Here is a 17,932-nt window from a genome sequence, read left to right as displayed (position 1 = left end):
GGCTCAATCATATAGTTAACTGGGGATGCTTGACGTAGGACGCGGTAGGGGCCTTCGTACTTAGGCAGTAGCTTTGTGGAAAGGCCAGGAGCGGAGGAGGGAACGCGAAGCCACACCAACGTTCCAGGCGAATACGACTGAGGAGGCAGGTTTTCGTCGTGACGGTCCTTCTGGCCCTACTCGCCCTACAATGTTACAACCCTAGTTTCTTAAGGTGCGCTGAAAATGCGACTGCGCTGAAACTTGTCTTCCTCCGTGCCCTCTGCACAAGCTCATGTTGTGTTTCGGTTTCGGTTCAGTATTGCATTGTACGAATGACAGGGGGCGCCGCTCTGGCATTCCTGTTTTACCCAGGCGACGTGTAAGTAAGAGAGTTTGTGGAGAGTACTCGTTGAGTGCGGACGTTTCTTCTCCTTCGGCGCATCGCGCCAAACAGCGTGTTCGGGCTGGCCGGCGTCCCCACCGGTCGCGTTGGTCACCGCCGGTCTTCGCCTGCCGCTGCGCCGGGACTACCAGCCCGCAACACAGCACTCATGTTTCCCGACGTATTGCCAGATGGCGTCCATATCTCACGCAGCGCCTCTTCTATCGTCTTTAGACGACATTTGCAGCGAAGCACGCAGATACGCGGCCAAATTTTTTTTTTCAGAGATGCCTCCTAGAAGCTAGCGTGGCAGCCTGCTGAAAAACGCTCAGCTTGCGACTGGAAACTTGTTTCCATTTGGTGTAATAACGCCGCAATATTTACAGGAAGAGGACGCGTAGAGAGAGGGGTACATGACGTGAATAAGGTGAGAAGAAGGAAAGCTGCGAGTCTGCAGCTGTCACCACAGTACTTCGCGCCTGCGCGTAGGTTTCGTTATTGGAAGTTAAGACGGCCGAGGCGATAGTGGCTGCAGATGTCATGAAGTGTTACAAGGCGATCCCGTGCAGCAAACGGAGCCGTCGTCGAAACGGAGCCTGACCCCTCTAATGTCAGCGAGGGACCGTAAAACCTCAGGCGCCGGCGTGAGCCACTTAGCCCGCGTGCGCGGGAGTTCATATTAAAGCGGTACCTTGTTGCTGGGCTGGGCGAGGAGGACAGAGAGGGCTGTTTTGGACGCCCTATCTACTCCGAAATTGTAGACAGCCCTCTTAGAGTCAATAATAATGAGTGATTAATTTGGAATGGTAAGGGCTAAAGCAATGGCCGCTTACCCCGCCTCCTCAGAAGAGGAAGCAGAAATGGAGGCAGCAGTGGCTACCTGTCCTTGAGAGTTCACAACTGAGAGGTGCGATCACAGTTCTTTGATTGGGCGGCGTGGCAAAAGGGGTGGAGACTGAAACCTGCACTCGTTATTAGAGAATTGAAGATTAAGCTATAAAATGTTCACCTCTTGCTAACTTTTGAAAGTTCACGAAAGGAACCACAAAAATTTGGCAGTAATATTTTTTTTTTCAAGCAACCACAGCTAATTGGTCTCTTCATGCCGGTTAACAGAGAGCAGCACCGTCGTAATTCGCGTGCATCTGCTTCACGCAAACGCTGGCAGGCAGTGCGTGATTGGGTCCACAAATATAAAAAAAATTGAACAGGTTTCAAAAACTCTTCAAAAACTGTTCAAGCAAAAAACAAACGCGCACTACACGCACATATACTCGAGGCGGTGTTTTTTGGTCCTGGACAAATGCCCACACAGCTGAACGTTCGCAGCCTGATGTGACGCGGCCCATGTCCCTAAGTCGAGCGACCGCTCTCGCCACAAGCGTTCCCGCGCGCTTCATTTGCTTGCGGCACCGCCGCGGCCCGCTCAACTGGCCTGGCGACTCGAACACGGCTGCGTACTGCTGGTCCTCTTTGCCGGAAGCATTTCTTCCTTGGACGGCGATGACGCCTGCTGCGGGTGGCTTCCCTGGGCTAGTACGTCACCCTGCACTTCGGGCAGCTCGACATCCTTGGTCTCGGGGAGCCAGCGGACGGCCATCTCGCAGGTCAGCAGTCCCACGGCCATGATGAGGAGCGCCGAGGTGGCGTCCGCCACGCGCGCGACGTCTACCAAGAACTGGGCCATGCCCTGGCCGAGACACCCGGCTGCGACCACCACGTGCACAGCTGTGGCCCTGACGGCGCTCGGGAAGCACTCGTACGCCAGCAGCTTGGCCACCAGCAAGCACAGCTGGACCGCGGCTAAGAGCAAGTCCACGATGTGCTGGACGAACGCGTGCCAAGGCGTTTTATCAATCAATCAATCAATCAATCAATCAATCAATCAATCAATCAATCAATCAATCAATCAATCAATCAATCATTTAATCAAGCAAGCAAGCAATGAATAGTTTACTCAATCAATTCATGACCATATTTCCACTCCAATAACTGAAATCTCAATCGAACTTGACACTGCTTCTGATCCTTATGCCGGCCAGCTACGGAATATAGAGACATACACTGAACTACGCGAATAGGCTGCCTAGAAGAACAAATGTGTGCTTTTTTTCTCTTGGTTACGATACGCATTTCATTTAGTAAAGATACTAGCGGCCATGCATACATCGCGCTGAGCAGGAAAGAGTGTACACGTACGTCAATGCCTTGACTGCACCACATCTTTAATTTTACTCCGAAAGAATGGTAAAGTATCTTCTAAGAAAGCCTTCGGTAGGAAAGAGGCAAACACAAGCTCTATAATGCTATTTTTCTTTTTAGAAGTGTTTAAAGAGCAATGATCTATGGAGTTGACAATAACTTTTAGCTTGCAGATGATGTCTCATGCATGCTGGGGCTGACTTGCGATAAATAGTACAGGACATATTAGCCGACCAAGTGTAAGATCAGTTCCTAAAAGTTAATATGCACAATTCAAAGATAACGTTGAAGTTCCTTGCAAAAGCCAGAATTTCTGACTGACAAATTATCTAGAATCGGGGCAAGAGTCTCCTTGCTTAGGTTAAATGTTCAGAGGCATCACATGGAATGGAAATGAAATATTCAGTAGAATGAAAAGCATGCACAACGCATACAGCAAGCATGGATCCAAGAATTCAAGTTCAAGAATTACGCTGTGAAAATAAAACCAATAATATGAGGCGTAAATGATGACAGACTATGTTACTGCGAAATATGTCTAACGAACATTTCATGGGCATCGCATTTGCCATCGCATTTGCCTAATAAAATAAGAGGCTGACAGTGTAGAAGTACCCGTCGAAAGCCACGTACGTCCGATTGTTCCCACATAGTAAAAGACAAAGTTTGCTCTCTCGACTATGGTGACAGTGCGATTTTGTTTTCTTTTTTGTTCCAACGAGAAAAGTAAGGCACTCATGGAAGTTCTGCATAACAGCATTCATGAAGGCGCGTGCATTAGCCAAGCATATGTGACGCTTGGACGTGAATAATACCAGTTTATCTTACCAACTGGGTACTATGGGGAGAGCTTTATTGGTTTTGTTCCTTTCTTTCAACTCGTCAACTCAAGCCATTACAGAGTTTTCGCAGTTCACTTAATGTTTTCGAACACCTACTTCTTTTTCTAGCATATATCACTTACGCATTGCTTCAGGAAACATCACTCGCTGGTGCAGCGTTGTCTAGTCTGTTTACTCTCGTCTTCGTATTCGTTTTAACAGCGAAGCTGTGAAAGCTCGCAGTAAGACGTCCGTTAACAAAACATCCCTGCTGCGCCGTTGCTAAAGATAGCCAAGCCGCCGCCGAGCCGTCGCCATAGCAACCGCCACATTTTCTTACACCGTGGCTGAGGGACAGCGGCGTCAACACATTCAGAGCGGCAAGCTTTGCGAGTATTCCGGATCCGCCCGTCGCCGTCTCTTGGCTGCCGCTTCTTTGGCCAAGCACGCTGGATCCAATCGCTGCCGCCGTTGTGATTGCCGTGCAGCAGCACGACGAGCTGGGGAGCAACCAGCTTCGATGTGGCATGCTTTGCGCAACTTAGTGCAAACTACCCGCATATCTTTTTTTTTTCCTTTTTGGTCTCCTTGATATTTTCCATTCGTTCGAATAAGTACCAACTTGCTCAGCTTTCGCTCGTTTCGAATATAACGACGCCCGAGTATAGAGGGAGAGAGAGAAGAAAGGGCGGGGTGCACCTCACCTCGGCGACAAGCGCGTTCTCGGAGTAGTGGGCGGCCCCAGCAGCGACAGCCACCGTGGACGCCACCATGAGAGCCATGTGGAGGCTCGTGCGTCGGGGCCACCTGGTGACCAGCGGATAGCCCGCGGCGTAGACGGGCACCAGCAGCAGGAGCATGGGAACAATCTGCGACGGGCTGGTTGCCGCGTTCGGCCGCACGAGGGCGATCGAGTATTGGGCGAAGAAGCACCAGAACCACAGCACCGACAGCGCCACCGTGCGGGCGCGCAGCTCGGGAAGCAGCAGCACGTCGGAGAGTTGGAACGGCATGCCTGCCTGTCACACCGGAGGTAGGATACATCGGTAAGGGGAGACGACAAGAAAAACAACCGCGAACAAGCGCCTTCGCATCAAATTTAAGGCTGTAAGGGCGCCTGTGATTAGAAGATTTTATTCTAGCCTATAAACGGGATAGAAAAACGTGCTAGCTGGTATGGTCTAATGGCTAGTAATAACATCACATTGACAACTGACACGAAGGAAGGCGTAGACCAATGGTTCTCAGCCATGGATGTTAACGGGGCCCATGTGGACCGGTGGACGTGATGAGGAACCCCTTGCAGTGAGCTAAAAAGGGAGAAGAGGGGGGGCGGGGTCGAGTGTTAATATTAGCACAACACGTAGAGTGAAATAGGCGCATTTTATTTCTCCCTGGCAAAAAAAAGGGTCAAACTAAGTGCCACGTCAATTTGATTTCAACAGCTTATCAATTGGTTGTGCGGTCTACAGCCACATTCAGCCTGTTTCTAGCTCTGTTTGCTCCTCAAATATGACCAAATATGGAAGCCTAGAAAAATATGGTCACATGAATATGTGGTAGAAAGCTGCAACCATATCGTGGAGAAGGTGAACCATATATCAGCTCCGCCGCAATGTAAGAGTGTTATGCGCTGAAACATATCAAATATATTTTAAAGGGCCGCTTTCACAGCGCTTTGTGTGCCTCCAAGAAACGCGTTTTTTTCTTTTTTTTTTTCGCGGATTGGTTTCGCGGAACCTCATTTGAGAACCAATGGCGTAACCGTAACAAAGCGCTTGTGTTGCACGTACGCCGTCCTCCATCTCCGTTCTCAGTACACTAGCTATTAGCACTGAGGTAATAAACCTTCGAAGGACACGACGACAAACACGCTGTTTTAGTTTACGTTCAAACTGCCTTAGAGACCTTTAGTACGAGGGTACACTGCGAATGACCTTTTGGGATGTCATTAGCGATACTGTAAAGCTAAAATCCCAGTAATACGCAGCTCTGGCTAAACCTTACGGAAAAGCGATATCTAAATGCTGCCTGTTTAGGAAAGTTTTGATATCATACAACACTGAATTAAGCCCCAGCGCGGATTAAGAAAACGGAATATAGGCAGAACTTTGCTATGCGGGAACTGTGCACAATATATGTCGCGGGTGGCGGTATGATTGTGTCGGTGTAGTTGGGATAAAGGTGAGATAAACGTATACACCTATACGTGTATTATGTTAACATTCCGTATATGAAACTAACGTGTACCTTTTGGGTCGATTTGACTTTGCTTTCGTTGAGGCTGTTGCATTCAAATTGGTTAGAAAGGAGTTTTCAGGCGTCATACGACAGTTTCTTTCACCGACTCCTTTTACAAAGCTACGCATCGAAAAACTTACTATCAGTGTGATGCAGAAAAAAAGCAGGCACTCGTAGTTTTCGTGGAGTTTCACTTCTATGTATACCACTGTATATATTGTAGTGAGGCTATTGTCATTAATGGTATATTCCATCGGGAGCAGAGAAGCACTCAAAAGCACGCTGAACGGGCTCTCTTCAGAGCCGGCGTGTTTCGCTGGTCGAACAACAGAAGGAGCAGTGTTTTCGAGCTGTAGAGAGGGAGCGCTTGTGCTTTCGAGCTGTAGAGAGGGAGCGCTTGTGCTGCGCCGAGAACAGCCAGAAGCAGTTTGAAGTGCTCCCGCCTGATAAGCGGAGTTGGTGGAGTATGAAGAGAGTCACGTGACTTTAAACTGTCACGTCCTCATTATTGCGATGGCATCTATATGGACACTCTCGGTGGGTTTTCGCCGTCGCCGTCATGTCCTGTATAAAGTCCAAATTGATAACATCCCCACGCGCATCGTATGTTCTACCGCGGGTAAAAGCGCGCGAGCGGGGGCGACGAACGCGGCTGAAGCAGAGGTCAAACGAGCTAGCTCATGTCCGTCGCTCGGAGGGCGCATACGATAACATCACACCGCTGGGAGGCCTGCCGTCGAAGTCGAAGCAGAGAGGAAACGCCCCGCCCGTCTTGAACGAGCATGAAAAGACGCGAGGGAGGAGGGGCTCGAGCAGCAACTTTGAACTTTGATTCTAATGGCGCAGTCGCGCTCGCTATCTTGGCAGCCATCAGCGGGCGGCTCGTATACCTTCCTACGGGCTGCGCTCGAAATGCAAAGAGACTGTGCGGAAAGAGCATCTTTCCCTGGAGCGGCCGTATTCTGTTACTCTAGTGTTTTGTGCAGTTACGCGAGATCGGATCCAAAAGAGTTATCTGCCAGCCTTACTTCGTATAATTTGCTGCTATCGCATTGATTGCTTCGCGCTTGCGGTGCAACTGTGGCTTTTTTAGAGCAACCATGTGTAGTTTGGCACGACTGATGTTGGCCGTGATAGCGCCGTTTGCACGAGTAGCGAGGTTGACGACGATGAAGTGTTCGCAGCTATGTTTACTGGATGCGTCGATGCGCAAACGTAAGTACTTAACTGCAAATGTGGATAATGGCGCATATGTAGCTGTCAGATTTCAAAAGTATTTTGCTGCTGTCCCGCAGAGAATGCTGAGGCTTCGAATCCTTTGATCACGCGGTGTGTTTATCCTCACTCGTCCTCCTCTCACCTGATCTCCGGATGCGTGCTGCATTCCAAAGGCAGATCGAGTGCCCCCCCCCCCCCTGTCAGTGCTCTGCTCCCCAGGGGCGTAGCCAGAAATTTTTTTCGGGGGGGGGGGGGGTTCAACCATACTTTATGTATGTTCGTGCATGCGTTTGTATGTGCGCGTGCATATATGCGCCAGCAAAACTGAAAAATTTCGGGGCGGTTTGAACACCCCCCCCCCCCAGGCTACGCCTCTGCTGCTCCCCCAATCCTCCCTGCACGGCTCCTACTCCTGTTCTCTCAACTGAATTCGCCATTAGTAAATCATGTTGAATCACACTGAGCTCTAATATTTAAGACGCGCTTTGAGGGCAACCAACCTGCAGCGGCTTCACAACCTCGGCGTAGTGGACCAGGCGCCAGACGTCTCCGATCTCGACGTCGTTCTCCTGGGCGATCCTGGTCAGCACGGCGGTCAGGGCGTCGTATTGGCCCACGGCGAGCAGCCAACGGGGCGACTCGGCCACCGCGTGGAAGGCGAGCGACAACACGATCATGCTGACCACGAGCGCGATGCGCGTGAAGCGGAGGTCCATGCGCTGCAGCCACGGGCTCATCGAGGCGGCTTGCATGAGCGGGGCACCCGTCTCGGCTGCGGCGATGTACAGCGTACGGTAGGCCGACGAAGAGCTCTGGGCGTAAATGTGCCCGAAAAAGAAAAATAGAATTTTCACTGTCTCATTGAAGCTTCCTCTCTACATTACAAGTACGAAGCAAGAGGAATTGATGAAGGGCTTTTTTTTATTTGTTAGGCACAAACTAACAAAACCAACAGACATTGGGGCCAGGGAAGGCACAGGGGGCATTATTTGTAGTTTTAATTGTAGTTTCATAATTATAATTGGAAAGAAATAAAGTGGAGGGCAAAACAAGTTGCCTCCTGTAGGGACCGAGCCTACAACCTACGGATAAATCGGCCGATGCTTTACCTATTGAGCTGCAGCGTCGGTCGCTTCCCCGTCCAGTCTATCGGGTATTTCTGCGCTTTATATTGCAGACAGCGGACATTGAAAGCGGAGCGAAACCACTTAAGTCTTGGTTAATGGAATAACGATATTGTACGAAAAAAAATAACTGATCAAATGTTAGAGTCGAACCCACGTTTTCGCATTTTGCATGCGATGCAACCTAGTTCCCTACACCTGATGACACCGGGCATAAAGGCAAGCGACTTGCGTAGACCTAATAAGCATAACTGGAACCTGTTCACAATATGTTGCAGTAAGACTGATTTGGGCGGCTTGGTTCATGGCTAAAGAAGGCAGAGCGCTCGTGTGTGGTGTGTGTCCTTCGTGGCTTGTATCAGTCGCGATGTGCCTTGTTATAGCTGTTCAAAATATTCCGGCGGCTGCATTTGAACGTTGGGCTTGTATACTCGCGGTCAACTTTTCTCGGTAATGAAGCAAAGGCTACATGCAGAGCTAAATCGCGTGTATCCTACCGCCAGTGAGTGCAGTTGCACAATTCCGTCCATATTTTCTACGTAAGTTATAAAAACTACTCCTTTATTTTCTGCGTGCCGCTCTCTGGACGCTGCACACACCAGTGAGATATTTGTATTCATTTCACTTCATACGTTGTCACTTGGTGTTTTTGCACCCGTGAGAAATTCCCGCCTGTTACCTGTATACCTCGGACACTAAGCGGCATCTTCATCGGTATGCAACGCTGTTGGGGCGAAGCCATCACAGCGGTAGGAGACGCGCGCCTAACCAACGCCACCTTGGCCAAACCGGACTACTTCGCGTATGAGTACGTGCGAAGAAGCTCCGCCCCCATAGCTTTCCCTTCAATGCCAAGAGAAGTTGTCCACGAGTATAGTGTCGAAGCCCAATGCCCTGCCCACTATACCACAGGCAATTGTCTTGTCAAGCGCCCTTGAGATTGCCCCACCAAGCGTCTCAGCGCAATCAAGACGCGCAATCAGACGCTAATAATTTCTTTGCGAATTTCCTTCGCCTAACCCAGCGAGTCGAAATGGTTGGCGCGTCATCACAATGCAGACGGAGTGTTGGTGAGTCACCAACGTGCCATTCACGTGGACGATGATAATTGATAAGAGTTCAGTTCTGCTGTAATTTCTCCCTTCCTCAACTTTTCCTTAATCCCTTTTTATATCAAATAATTTACACAATATCTGTTGTGGTTTTCCTGAGCCGTCGGCTTCAATGTGACTGCGTTTAATTGAAATCCACGGCTTCAAGTTCCCGTGTCACTTACATTTTAAAAGCATATATATATATATATATATATATATATATATATATATATATATATATGTATATGTATATATATATATATATATATATATATATATAAAGAACCGCACGACGACGTTGACATGAAAAATTGCCTGTAGCGTTCACTTACAAATTGTATGGCATCAAATGTGCGCCCCGCCGCTTGTAGAAATATGCGTTACTGCAATGTTATCACCGAGAAAGGTATCACTTTTCTGTGGTCTCATGTTTCGTGTAGCAATCGTGAATTGCCGAAAGAATTATTTCTTTGCAATGAAAAAGAAATGTAAGCAATTCTTTCCCCAAAATATGCGTGTTAGATGTGGTAATTAACATCATTCCTCGACTGTGCCGCAGAAGGTCCTCCTCAATATGACTCAAGTGTCTAAGCCTTGTATCACGCTGCGATTTCACGATCTATTTAGCTCTTTGCCGAGCCCCACAAGTCTGCAGCATACTATATGTTAAAATATTATGTTTGAAGCCTGCAGCTTATGAAAACGCCAATAGGTGGCACAAAACACGATCCTTAAGTAGCATCTTGGCACATCTCACAACACCAGTACGACGGAGAATTACCACGTCTTATGAATCACATGTTGATTACAAAGCCTTGAGTTGCCGACAGGGTATGACAAAACATTCGATTTATTCCCGAAAGCACTATATAGGTACTCTTTGTGTGTTTGCTTGCACTTATTATAAAAGTTGTCCTAGTGAAGAAATTCGGATAAGGAAGGGTTAAAACAAGATTGAGTTTATGTTTAAATAATGTTTGATGTGAAGAAAAGTTGCAGCTTCTTGCGGTGAGTGATGGGGCTGCAGCGTTATAGCGCGTAGTCCCCTCTAGCTGCTAAATTCTAGCTGGCACATCTTTTTTCCTGAAGTATGCTCCTAACTCGTTGTTGCCGCTGAATCGAGCGCCCTACCTCAAAGAGCAGAATAGACGTGAGGAAGTAGACGGTGGACGTGCACAGGGCGATGAGCACGTGGGCGACCACGAAGGCGGGGAAGGAGTCGGCGGCCGTTGCCGTGAACACCGACACCATGGACAGCAGCAAGGCGCCGAACACCACGGGCCGGCGGCCGACGCGGTCCGCCAGCTGTCCCACCAGCGGCGCGCCCAGCACGCCACCGACCGTGTAGTACACGTGCGTCATCAGCACGTACGGCGCGCGGTCGCACACCAGATCCCACCTGAGAGGTTTAATTAAGCGCGATATTTGTCTAGCCTTTGGTTTTGCACTAATCATGGTCCTAAGCGGCGCTAATGAATGGAACACAGAAAGGAAGAGGATAATCGCAGTAAAACAGCGCCACCGATAACAATGGACCATGCGAGGAGGAACGACACGTGCACAGGTCACTCTAACAACTGCTGTTAGTTAAAGACTGAGTTGTTAATGCGCCCTTCGTACGTGTCGTTCGTCCTTGTCTGGTCCCTTGCTTTTCGCTCGCACTGTTTTACTGCAAGTATGAACCAACTAGCCCAAAAACACATCTTGAAGAGGATAATGCTTCCGCCGAAAGGTTAAAATACCAAGATGCACGTCATCCTAGCTACGTTCTTGCGTGCGCCTGCGACAGGGTAGTGAAGATGCTTTACGTTGATAACTCAAGGGACTCCAAGCAACAAAGTCCTAGAATCTTGAACAGTACGGCAGTGTTACCGCATACTCATGGCCTATCACACAGACTACAGTGTGGGAGCGTTTCGGCACCAAAATACAATTTGTGAACAATCCTTCCGCATCCTTTATTGGCGCTAGTGTTACACTGTCCCAACAAGGCGTAAATAAAGCGGCACAGGCACGTCAAGCTTCTTCACTACTATTCTTCGTCTTCCTGTCCGCGCCATGCCCAAATTACATCACCGAAAAGTGTAGTCTTCTCGATCAAGCTTCAGTTAGAAAAGCTGTGAGAACTGTGATGTGGCAAAACGCCCTCAGGTGCAGCGTCCCCTCTCGGTTCTTGCATTTCACTCTGCAGCTTTAATTAAGACCATGCTAGTCGTTATGGTACGCGATAAGGTAAGGGAACCTGATAAGAAAAAAATGGGAAAGGCCTGGCGTCTTTTTGAAAGCTCGGCTTACATTTATCTGGCGGCTGAACATTGGTTATCACCTCACAAGTGTAAGCCCCCGTGATTGTCGTGTCTGGTGTATGCATAATGTAAAAGCGCTCTTTGTTCACTTTATGAAAAATCTTGCCGTTTAGAAGCTATTAACAGCCCCCAAAACATTAGGAAACGGGAGAGGACAAGCAGAGGCAGGGGGCGCTGCCTTCCAACTATATTTACTTCAGCGAAAAAGGCGCATAAACAACACGAGGGAAAAGGAAGCAAAACAGGAAAATGTAAGCACACGGCTAGCACATTATCTGTGCCAGAAACTTTTATTAGTGTTATAAGAGAAACACTCACAAGGGCTAACATTAGGCTTAGGGGAGGTATGTTAGTACGGTGTCACAGTGTAATTAAATATGTAAGGAAGTCTGACGCTACAATCAGCAGAACCTCGATCTTTTGGCCAATGACGAGTTTGGATTCTGATACAAGGGTCCTATGGGGAGTTTCGCAACTGGTATGATTGAAGAACTCTGGTTTAAGCGCGCCCGTGGGCCCTTTGCACCATCTCGCGGGTGAAAGTCAAGCCTCTGTCACGCTGAAGCACCTCGGAGATGTTCGTACCACCAACGGTAAATAATGTATATAAGCTCGCCGTTAGAATACATAAAGATGTGTGTGTGTGGCCGAGCGGCTAAAGACATCGTCCTACGGAGCGAGGGGTCGCTGGTTCGAATCCCAGGTCCCACTCGACGCCAAGATTTTGTATTACTTCTTTATTTGCATCTACCTCCAATTTTCGCTCATGAATAACGCTTATGTTTCGTTCACAACGAACTACGCCGACACCGGAATTTTTGCAAAACGAGTTCTAAATACTGTCACGTTAAAACGCAGGACGGAACAGCAGTAAAACAAGTGTCCAGTCAGTGCTCGTTTGTTCGCGTTGTCTTGTGTTTGTCCCACTCACCCTGCTCTTATGTATACATTTCAACTCACCCAAGTCAAGAGAGTGTACACTCACTTGGAGACGAGGGTGCTGGTGTCTGGTGGCAGGTCGTAGTCCCATCCGTCGCAGGGTACCTCCAAGCGGGATCCGTTGAACACGATGGTGCTGAGGTCGTACATGGCGCACTGGCTGTGGCGACGGTTGCCGTGCGAGTCCTCCACCACCGGCACGCTTACGTTGAGCCACTGGTCGCGCGTCAGGTGTGCGAACAACGCGGGAGGCTTGCACCAGTGGTCCACGGGCTGTGTCAGCGCGTGCGTAGACCACTGGTGGAACAGCACCTGGCACGATGGAAAATACGCGAAAAGGCGCGTAGGCGTCTTAACAGCGGTTATTGGTGCCTAACGGCTCAGTTGTTCACGAAGAAGCTCATAAGTTGAGGAGCTAAATTTTTGCATAAAACTTTTAGGAGCCCTTTCCCTATTGGGAAGATAAGGGCAAGCGAAGCTTGCCGTGTGTGTGCCTGGCGGTACTGATTTTCTTTCCGTCTTTCTTTCTTTCCTTGTTTTTTCTTTCTTTCCTTCTTCCTTTCTTTTCTTCTTTCTGTGACACCGCTCAAGGCTCCTTTTCAACTTTTTCCTTCCTCAATCCCGGGAATTGGACCTTAACCGACGTGTTTAGCAGCGCAACATTTCTGTTGCCGCAGGCAACAAAGACGGTCGTGCTTCCATATCCGGGCAACAACGAAATGTGGCAATGCAGATGACAAGTCACGTCGATGAAAGATCAGATTCTAATATGAGAAACGTCTGATCGCCGACAACCCAGCGATCAAGAGAGCGTCAGTTATCGGAAAACGGCGCGTACAATTACGAATGCCACCGGCGTACCTTCGAGGGCCGCAGTTGTGTGCATTGCCGGGTTTCTCGAATAATATCCCACCACCGCCACCTAAATCTGTAACTAACAAGCGTCACTTGAATAGCCCATCGTCATTTAGTGTGGATATGGAGCAGCCTCCTTTCATATTTTACGAAAGTTTCAAATCTCACCAAAACACCCGTTTTTCAGAGAAAACCCGAAACAAAAAACAGCGCCATTATTGCTCAGCGGAAGTGACACATAAAAAGGGAATTCCCTGTCAAACGCGGCTCCTCTGCATGACATGAAAGGGGACATAGTCAGGGGCTTCAGCCAACTACTTGGACGAGGACAGAAGGGGAGACGACACACAGTTGGCTGGATCCCCTTGCTATGTGCATCCAACGAGATCAGGCAAGCACAATACTGAAATGGAAGGAGGCGCTGAAGCACCTCACATGCTGCGAGCCTGGAGCTACGTCATAGCGATAACCACCAAGTTCACGCGTTGTCTGACTGAGTGTTGTTTGAAGGCTGGTAATTAGAAAACGACACAATTAACAGTCCTGTGGCTTTGCAACGATTGGTTCATTGGATACACTGTACTCCCTTATAACAAATTTAGCGCACGTAAAAGTTCGGCACAATTCGTCTTTAAAATAACGTCAAATAAAGGCACGAAATTGGTTCAGAACTGTATAGAACTCCTTAGAGATTGTGTATCTGTTCTTAAAATTTTGTGTTACTGGCGGACTAGGCTTAGACGATTGTTTGCCCTTCGTAATTAGGCCGAATCGTACAGTGCCGGCACGCCACTGCACTATTATTTAAGACCGATGTATTTGTGTAAACATTGTGATCGCCATTTGCCTTGCTGTTCAATCTTTATCCAGGACAAATCAGCGATAAAATCCTAAATAATTCTTTTGGGGCATCTTTATTGGTTCGAGCTAGACTTGTCTTACATTTACATCACGATCGGCCTGTGATGAACAGTGTTTCACAAGAAATAATTGTAATCAGTTAAGTGAAGGAAATATATGCGTTATACCGGCCCCTAAATAATTCTTACCAAGAATATTTTAAAGGCCGTCACTCCTCGTAACTCTCACGGCAGAGATAGAGTAGGGCGGGCAGCCTCCTTTTATGCCCACTTTGCCCACTTGTACCTACAGCTGAAGTTGTTCAATTTCGCTGTGTTGCCGAAATCACCATTTTGTCAGTTTTGATCAGCCGACAAGGCTACAACTGGCTAGGAATTCTAGCGCTGGTCACTTCGGCAATGTGGCTTGATCCAATAGTGAGTAGAATAGCACCCTATGTATGTAATGATTTATATAAACGCCATCCTAGCCAGTTCGTATCGGTTATTAGCCGTGTGTCATCAGTTCACAGGACAGCGGATATGAGCTTGTTAAGAGCGCAATAGTTAAGTGGAGGTGCGCCAATTCTTTTGTAGCTCCAACTCCCGCTATCCTGTATCATCGGTCAACTTATTTCTTCTAGTTGCACGTGTGCTGAAACCTCAGCCTCGACCCTCTCTTAGCCTCGGGCGTTCTTATCTTTGACCTCCTACCGGCTTCCCTGTATACGATGTTCCATTTCTCTTATCGTTTTGTATCTGCAGCGCGGAACCTTTTCATATAAGATGAAACGAGAGCGTCCGCTTGACATACTTCTAATGAAAGTGTGGCAGGCGTATAGTTAAGTGCACCTATTTTTGATCTTTCTTCTTGTCAGAATGTGTAAAAACAGGGATAAGGTGCTTCACGCAGGCTGGCCGGCGTATTGTTAGGTGTACCTATCTTTGTAAAAACGCCTTGCCATTTTTGGCGAGTAATTTTCGAAGGATTAGTGATCGACGTCTACCGATGTCACTATCGGCACCTTTTACCTGCAAGAGACAAAACGATCGCGACTGGCCAGCACTGACTTCTGTACCGTGCCGCGGCGATGGCTTCTACCTATGGGGCCGCGGAGTAGGGGCTCCGCCTTTGAGGAACGGCTGTTCTTCACAAATATAATACAGTTGATTCATTTATTTACTTAGCCGACATTAGCGAGCGCTAAGCAAAGCTGGTAGTACTGAGTAAATGCGGTAAGCCCCGTTCTCGTTGTATGCCCGTGGGCTCTGCCAAGTGCTGGCAGTATACGGGCATATACGGCATGACTGGACACCGGTCAGCCTTCACTGCCCTTCACAAGTCGCACGCGGGAGGGGAGAGGACGAGGGGTGGAACGCGTTACGCTATGGGCACACGCACGGACGGTTTCTGGAGCCATGTAGCCATGGAATGCTTCCTAATTAAAACGCTTTACGGACACTCGTATGCTCCAGCTCACCATGACGAGGGACAGATGGGCGCAGAAGAGGATCCTGAGCTGGAAGCAACCGTGGCCGACTAGCTCGAGGAGGTCCAGGTACTCTTGGCGCAGCTTGCTCGGCGGAATGCAGCGGGCTTGCTCCAAAGCGGATACGCTGGAGTCCACCGGCGTGCCCTCGGGCACGTTCATCATCATCCCGCTGCCCAGGCTCCTGAAATGGGCCACGAGCCTAGGGATTAGGCCACGATTGTTCTAATGGTATCCCCATTGAAATGGGGTCATCTATACTCATTGGCCTAAGATTGATTTTCACTACAACTATCGTAGTCGAGCATTTAATAATAATTTTGTGAAGTTTTAGATCCCTAAACCACGATATGGTTATGAGGGACGCCGTAGTGAAGGGCTCCGGAAATTTTGACCATCTGGTCTTTTTTTAACGCGCACCTAAAGGTAAGTACAGAGGCCTCTAGTATTTCGCCTTCATCTGAATGCGACCGCCACGTCCGGGATTTGGCCCCGCGCCCTTCGGGTCGGTAGTCGAGAACCATAACCATCAGACCACTGCAGAGGGTGTCTAGTCTTTCGACGTTCTCCTTGACATTTTTGTTTTCGTTAATCTAAGCCGCAGTGGTAGCTTAACGGACAAGGTGTTAGACTGCTGAGCTTGTGGATGAGGGCTCGATTCCCAGTCACGGCGGCCGCATTTAAGTAGTGCGAAATAAAAAAAACTGCGGTGTACTTAGGTGCAGGTTCAAGAACCACGGATGGTAAAAATTAATCAGGAGACCCACTAGGGCGTGTCCCATAATGATATCGTAATGTCCTCCCTGAGCTCGAGTGACATTCGTACGCGCCGTAACCATTAGCGCGGACACACGGTGAAGCGTGAAACATTCCTCTACCCCTCGCCACGAGAAAACACGCGCGAGCAGACAGCGGAAGGGCAAGCTTCTCCCATGCGCAAATAAGAAGAAGCGAGCGAGCTCGCCGACGACTTTTAAACGGCCGTCGGGCTCCTAGCGCCACCTCGCTGGTATGAAGAAACGCTTATTATCGCCTGCTGTCTCCGAGTCCGTCCAGCGCTAAATGGTGTGTATATAACGCTCGCCGTTAGTACGTGGAGGATCTGCGTTTCGTGGCGTAGTGGATAGCGCCGCTCGCTGTGGAGCAAGAGGTCCCTGGTTCGATTCCCGCTTCGGAAGCATTTTTCTGAGATTTTTCTGTGGGGCCTTTATATATATACATACTTATACATATACGGTGCATGACGGCGGCGACGGCGACGGCGACGGCAAAATCCAGCAGAGACTGTCCATATAATTGCTATCGCAATAAGAACTGCGGCTCTGAACGTCTCTGAAATATCCTGACCGCTTACAGGAACGGCTTTTGTATTTCTCACGTAGAAAAGACAACGCTTTTCTTAGGTGGCTGGAATGCGAGCAGGAGGGAGAAATGCGCAGACGAGTGCCATCACGACTACAAAAGCAAAGCCCGCGTATTCACAGAACGCGTTGTAGCTGCGGTCTACACACGGCTGTTGCAGCTTATCTTGAGGTTCAGCGCAACGAAACGACGCAGCATAAAATAGGAGATGAGGACAGCGCGCTCAGTATATGTAATGCGAACTAGCCCACCAGCCTATTTTACAACATGACGTGAATGTTTTCTGAGCTAGGCACGTCCAACAGGGCGCCCATTACCTTTGTCACCCCGTTGGTCAAACAGCACCTCAGGACCAGAAGGCCGGCCGCCACCGTCGGGGATACCAGGCGTGCTCGAGGTAGCGTCGTCCACCAGTGCGTTGGGGTGCTGTCGGCGGCTTCGCAAGCGCTGATTTCTTCAATTCACTCGTTTGCGAGGCGGGAGGAAGAATCGGCCGTGGCGATCCCAAAGAACGTTTCTTCTTCTTCTGCTTAGTCTCGCGCGCAGCGCGTGCATCTTCGCGTTTTGCTGTTGGCTTGTACCGACTATATCGATTGGCCGTTATTCCGGTCGACTTTGAAAAACGAGCACCAGTCAACCAGCGAACCTCAGTAGGAGGTGGAGGAAAACGGTATTTCTGGATGGGCCCACTGGCACCGAGAATAGTAGAGTAGAGTAGAGTAGAGCCTGGAAGCTGTGGCTTATACCCACACTGGGGGATTGGCCAAGAACCGGTTAGTTTTTAAAGGAAAAATTGAAATTGAAGTTCAAACTTTGTTTGATTAATACGAAAGAAGTATAAATGAATTAGAGTTAAAATTATACTACTAATAATAATATAGAATAGAATTGAATCAATAAAACCGATAATTTTGGGGAAAAATAGAAATAATATTTTGGAAAGGTAAATTTTACAATCTAAATCTTTTTGAACCTTTAAGAAACTCCTGAATTGCATCAGCAATCTTCCCGTCACTGTGGCCCAGAGAAAAAGCCCCGAAAGACAGTACATTTTGTTCATTTAATTCTAGTCTAAGC

General features: G+C 48.7%; 1 protein-coding gene across 1 annotated transcript; it reads right to left on the bottom strand.

The window, feature by feature from the left end:
- Positions 1-1,790: 1,790 nt before the first annotated feature.
- LOC119373370 (solute carrier family 22 member 12) lies at positions 1,791-17,439 on the bottom strand. The gene is made up of 7 exons (XM_049410858.1): positions 17,173-17,439; positions 15,485-15,677; positions 12,356-12,621; positions 10,196-10,463; positions 7,347-7,658; positions 4,092-4,406; positions 1,791-2,189 (listed from the first exon to the last, which is right to left on the bottom strand). Exons 2-7 carry the CDS (start codon positions 15,659-15,661, stop codon positions 1,791-1,793), a joined length of 1,737 nt encoding a protein of 578 aa, XP_049266815.1. The 5' UTR covers positions 15,662-15,677; positions 17,173-17,439.
- Positions 17,440-17,932: the final 493 nt, after the last annotated feature.

Source organism: Rhipicephalus sanguineus, chromosome 11 (assembly GCF_013339695.2).
Source record: "Rhipicephalus sanguineus isolate Rsan-2018 chromosome 11, BIME_Rsan_1.4, whole genome shotgun sequence".
Classification (NCBI taxonomy): domain Eukaryota; kingdom Metazoa; phylum Arthropoda; class Arachnida; order Ixodida; family Ixodidae; genus Rhipicephalus; species Rhipicephalus sanguineus.
This window is presented reverse-complemented; position numbering and strand designations above follow the sequence as displayed.

Coding starts and splice junctions, on each gene's coding strand:
- LOC119373370 (XM_049410858.1), bottom strand. CDS start 15,661: ATGATGATGAACGTGCCCGAGGGCACGCCGGTGGACTCCAGCGTATCC. Junction 7,659..10,195: donor CGTCTATTCTGCTCTTTGAG/GTAGGGCGCTCG, acceptor ATTTACGCCCAG/AGCTCTTCGTCGGCCTACCG. Junction 4,407..7,346: donor AGGTTGTGAAGCCGCTGCAG/GTTGGTTGCCCT, acceptor CCGGTGTGACAG/GCAGGCATGCCGTTCCAACT.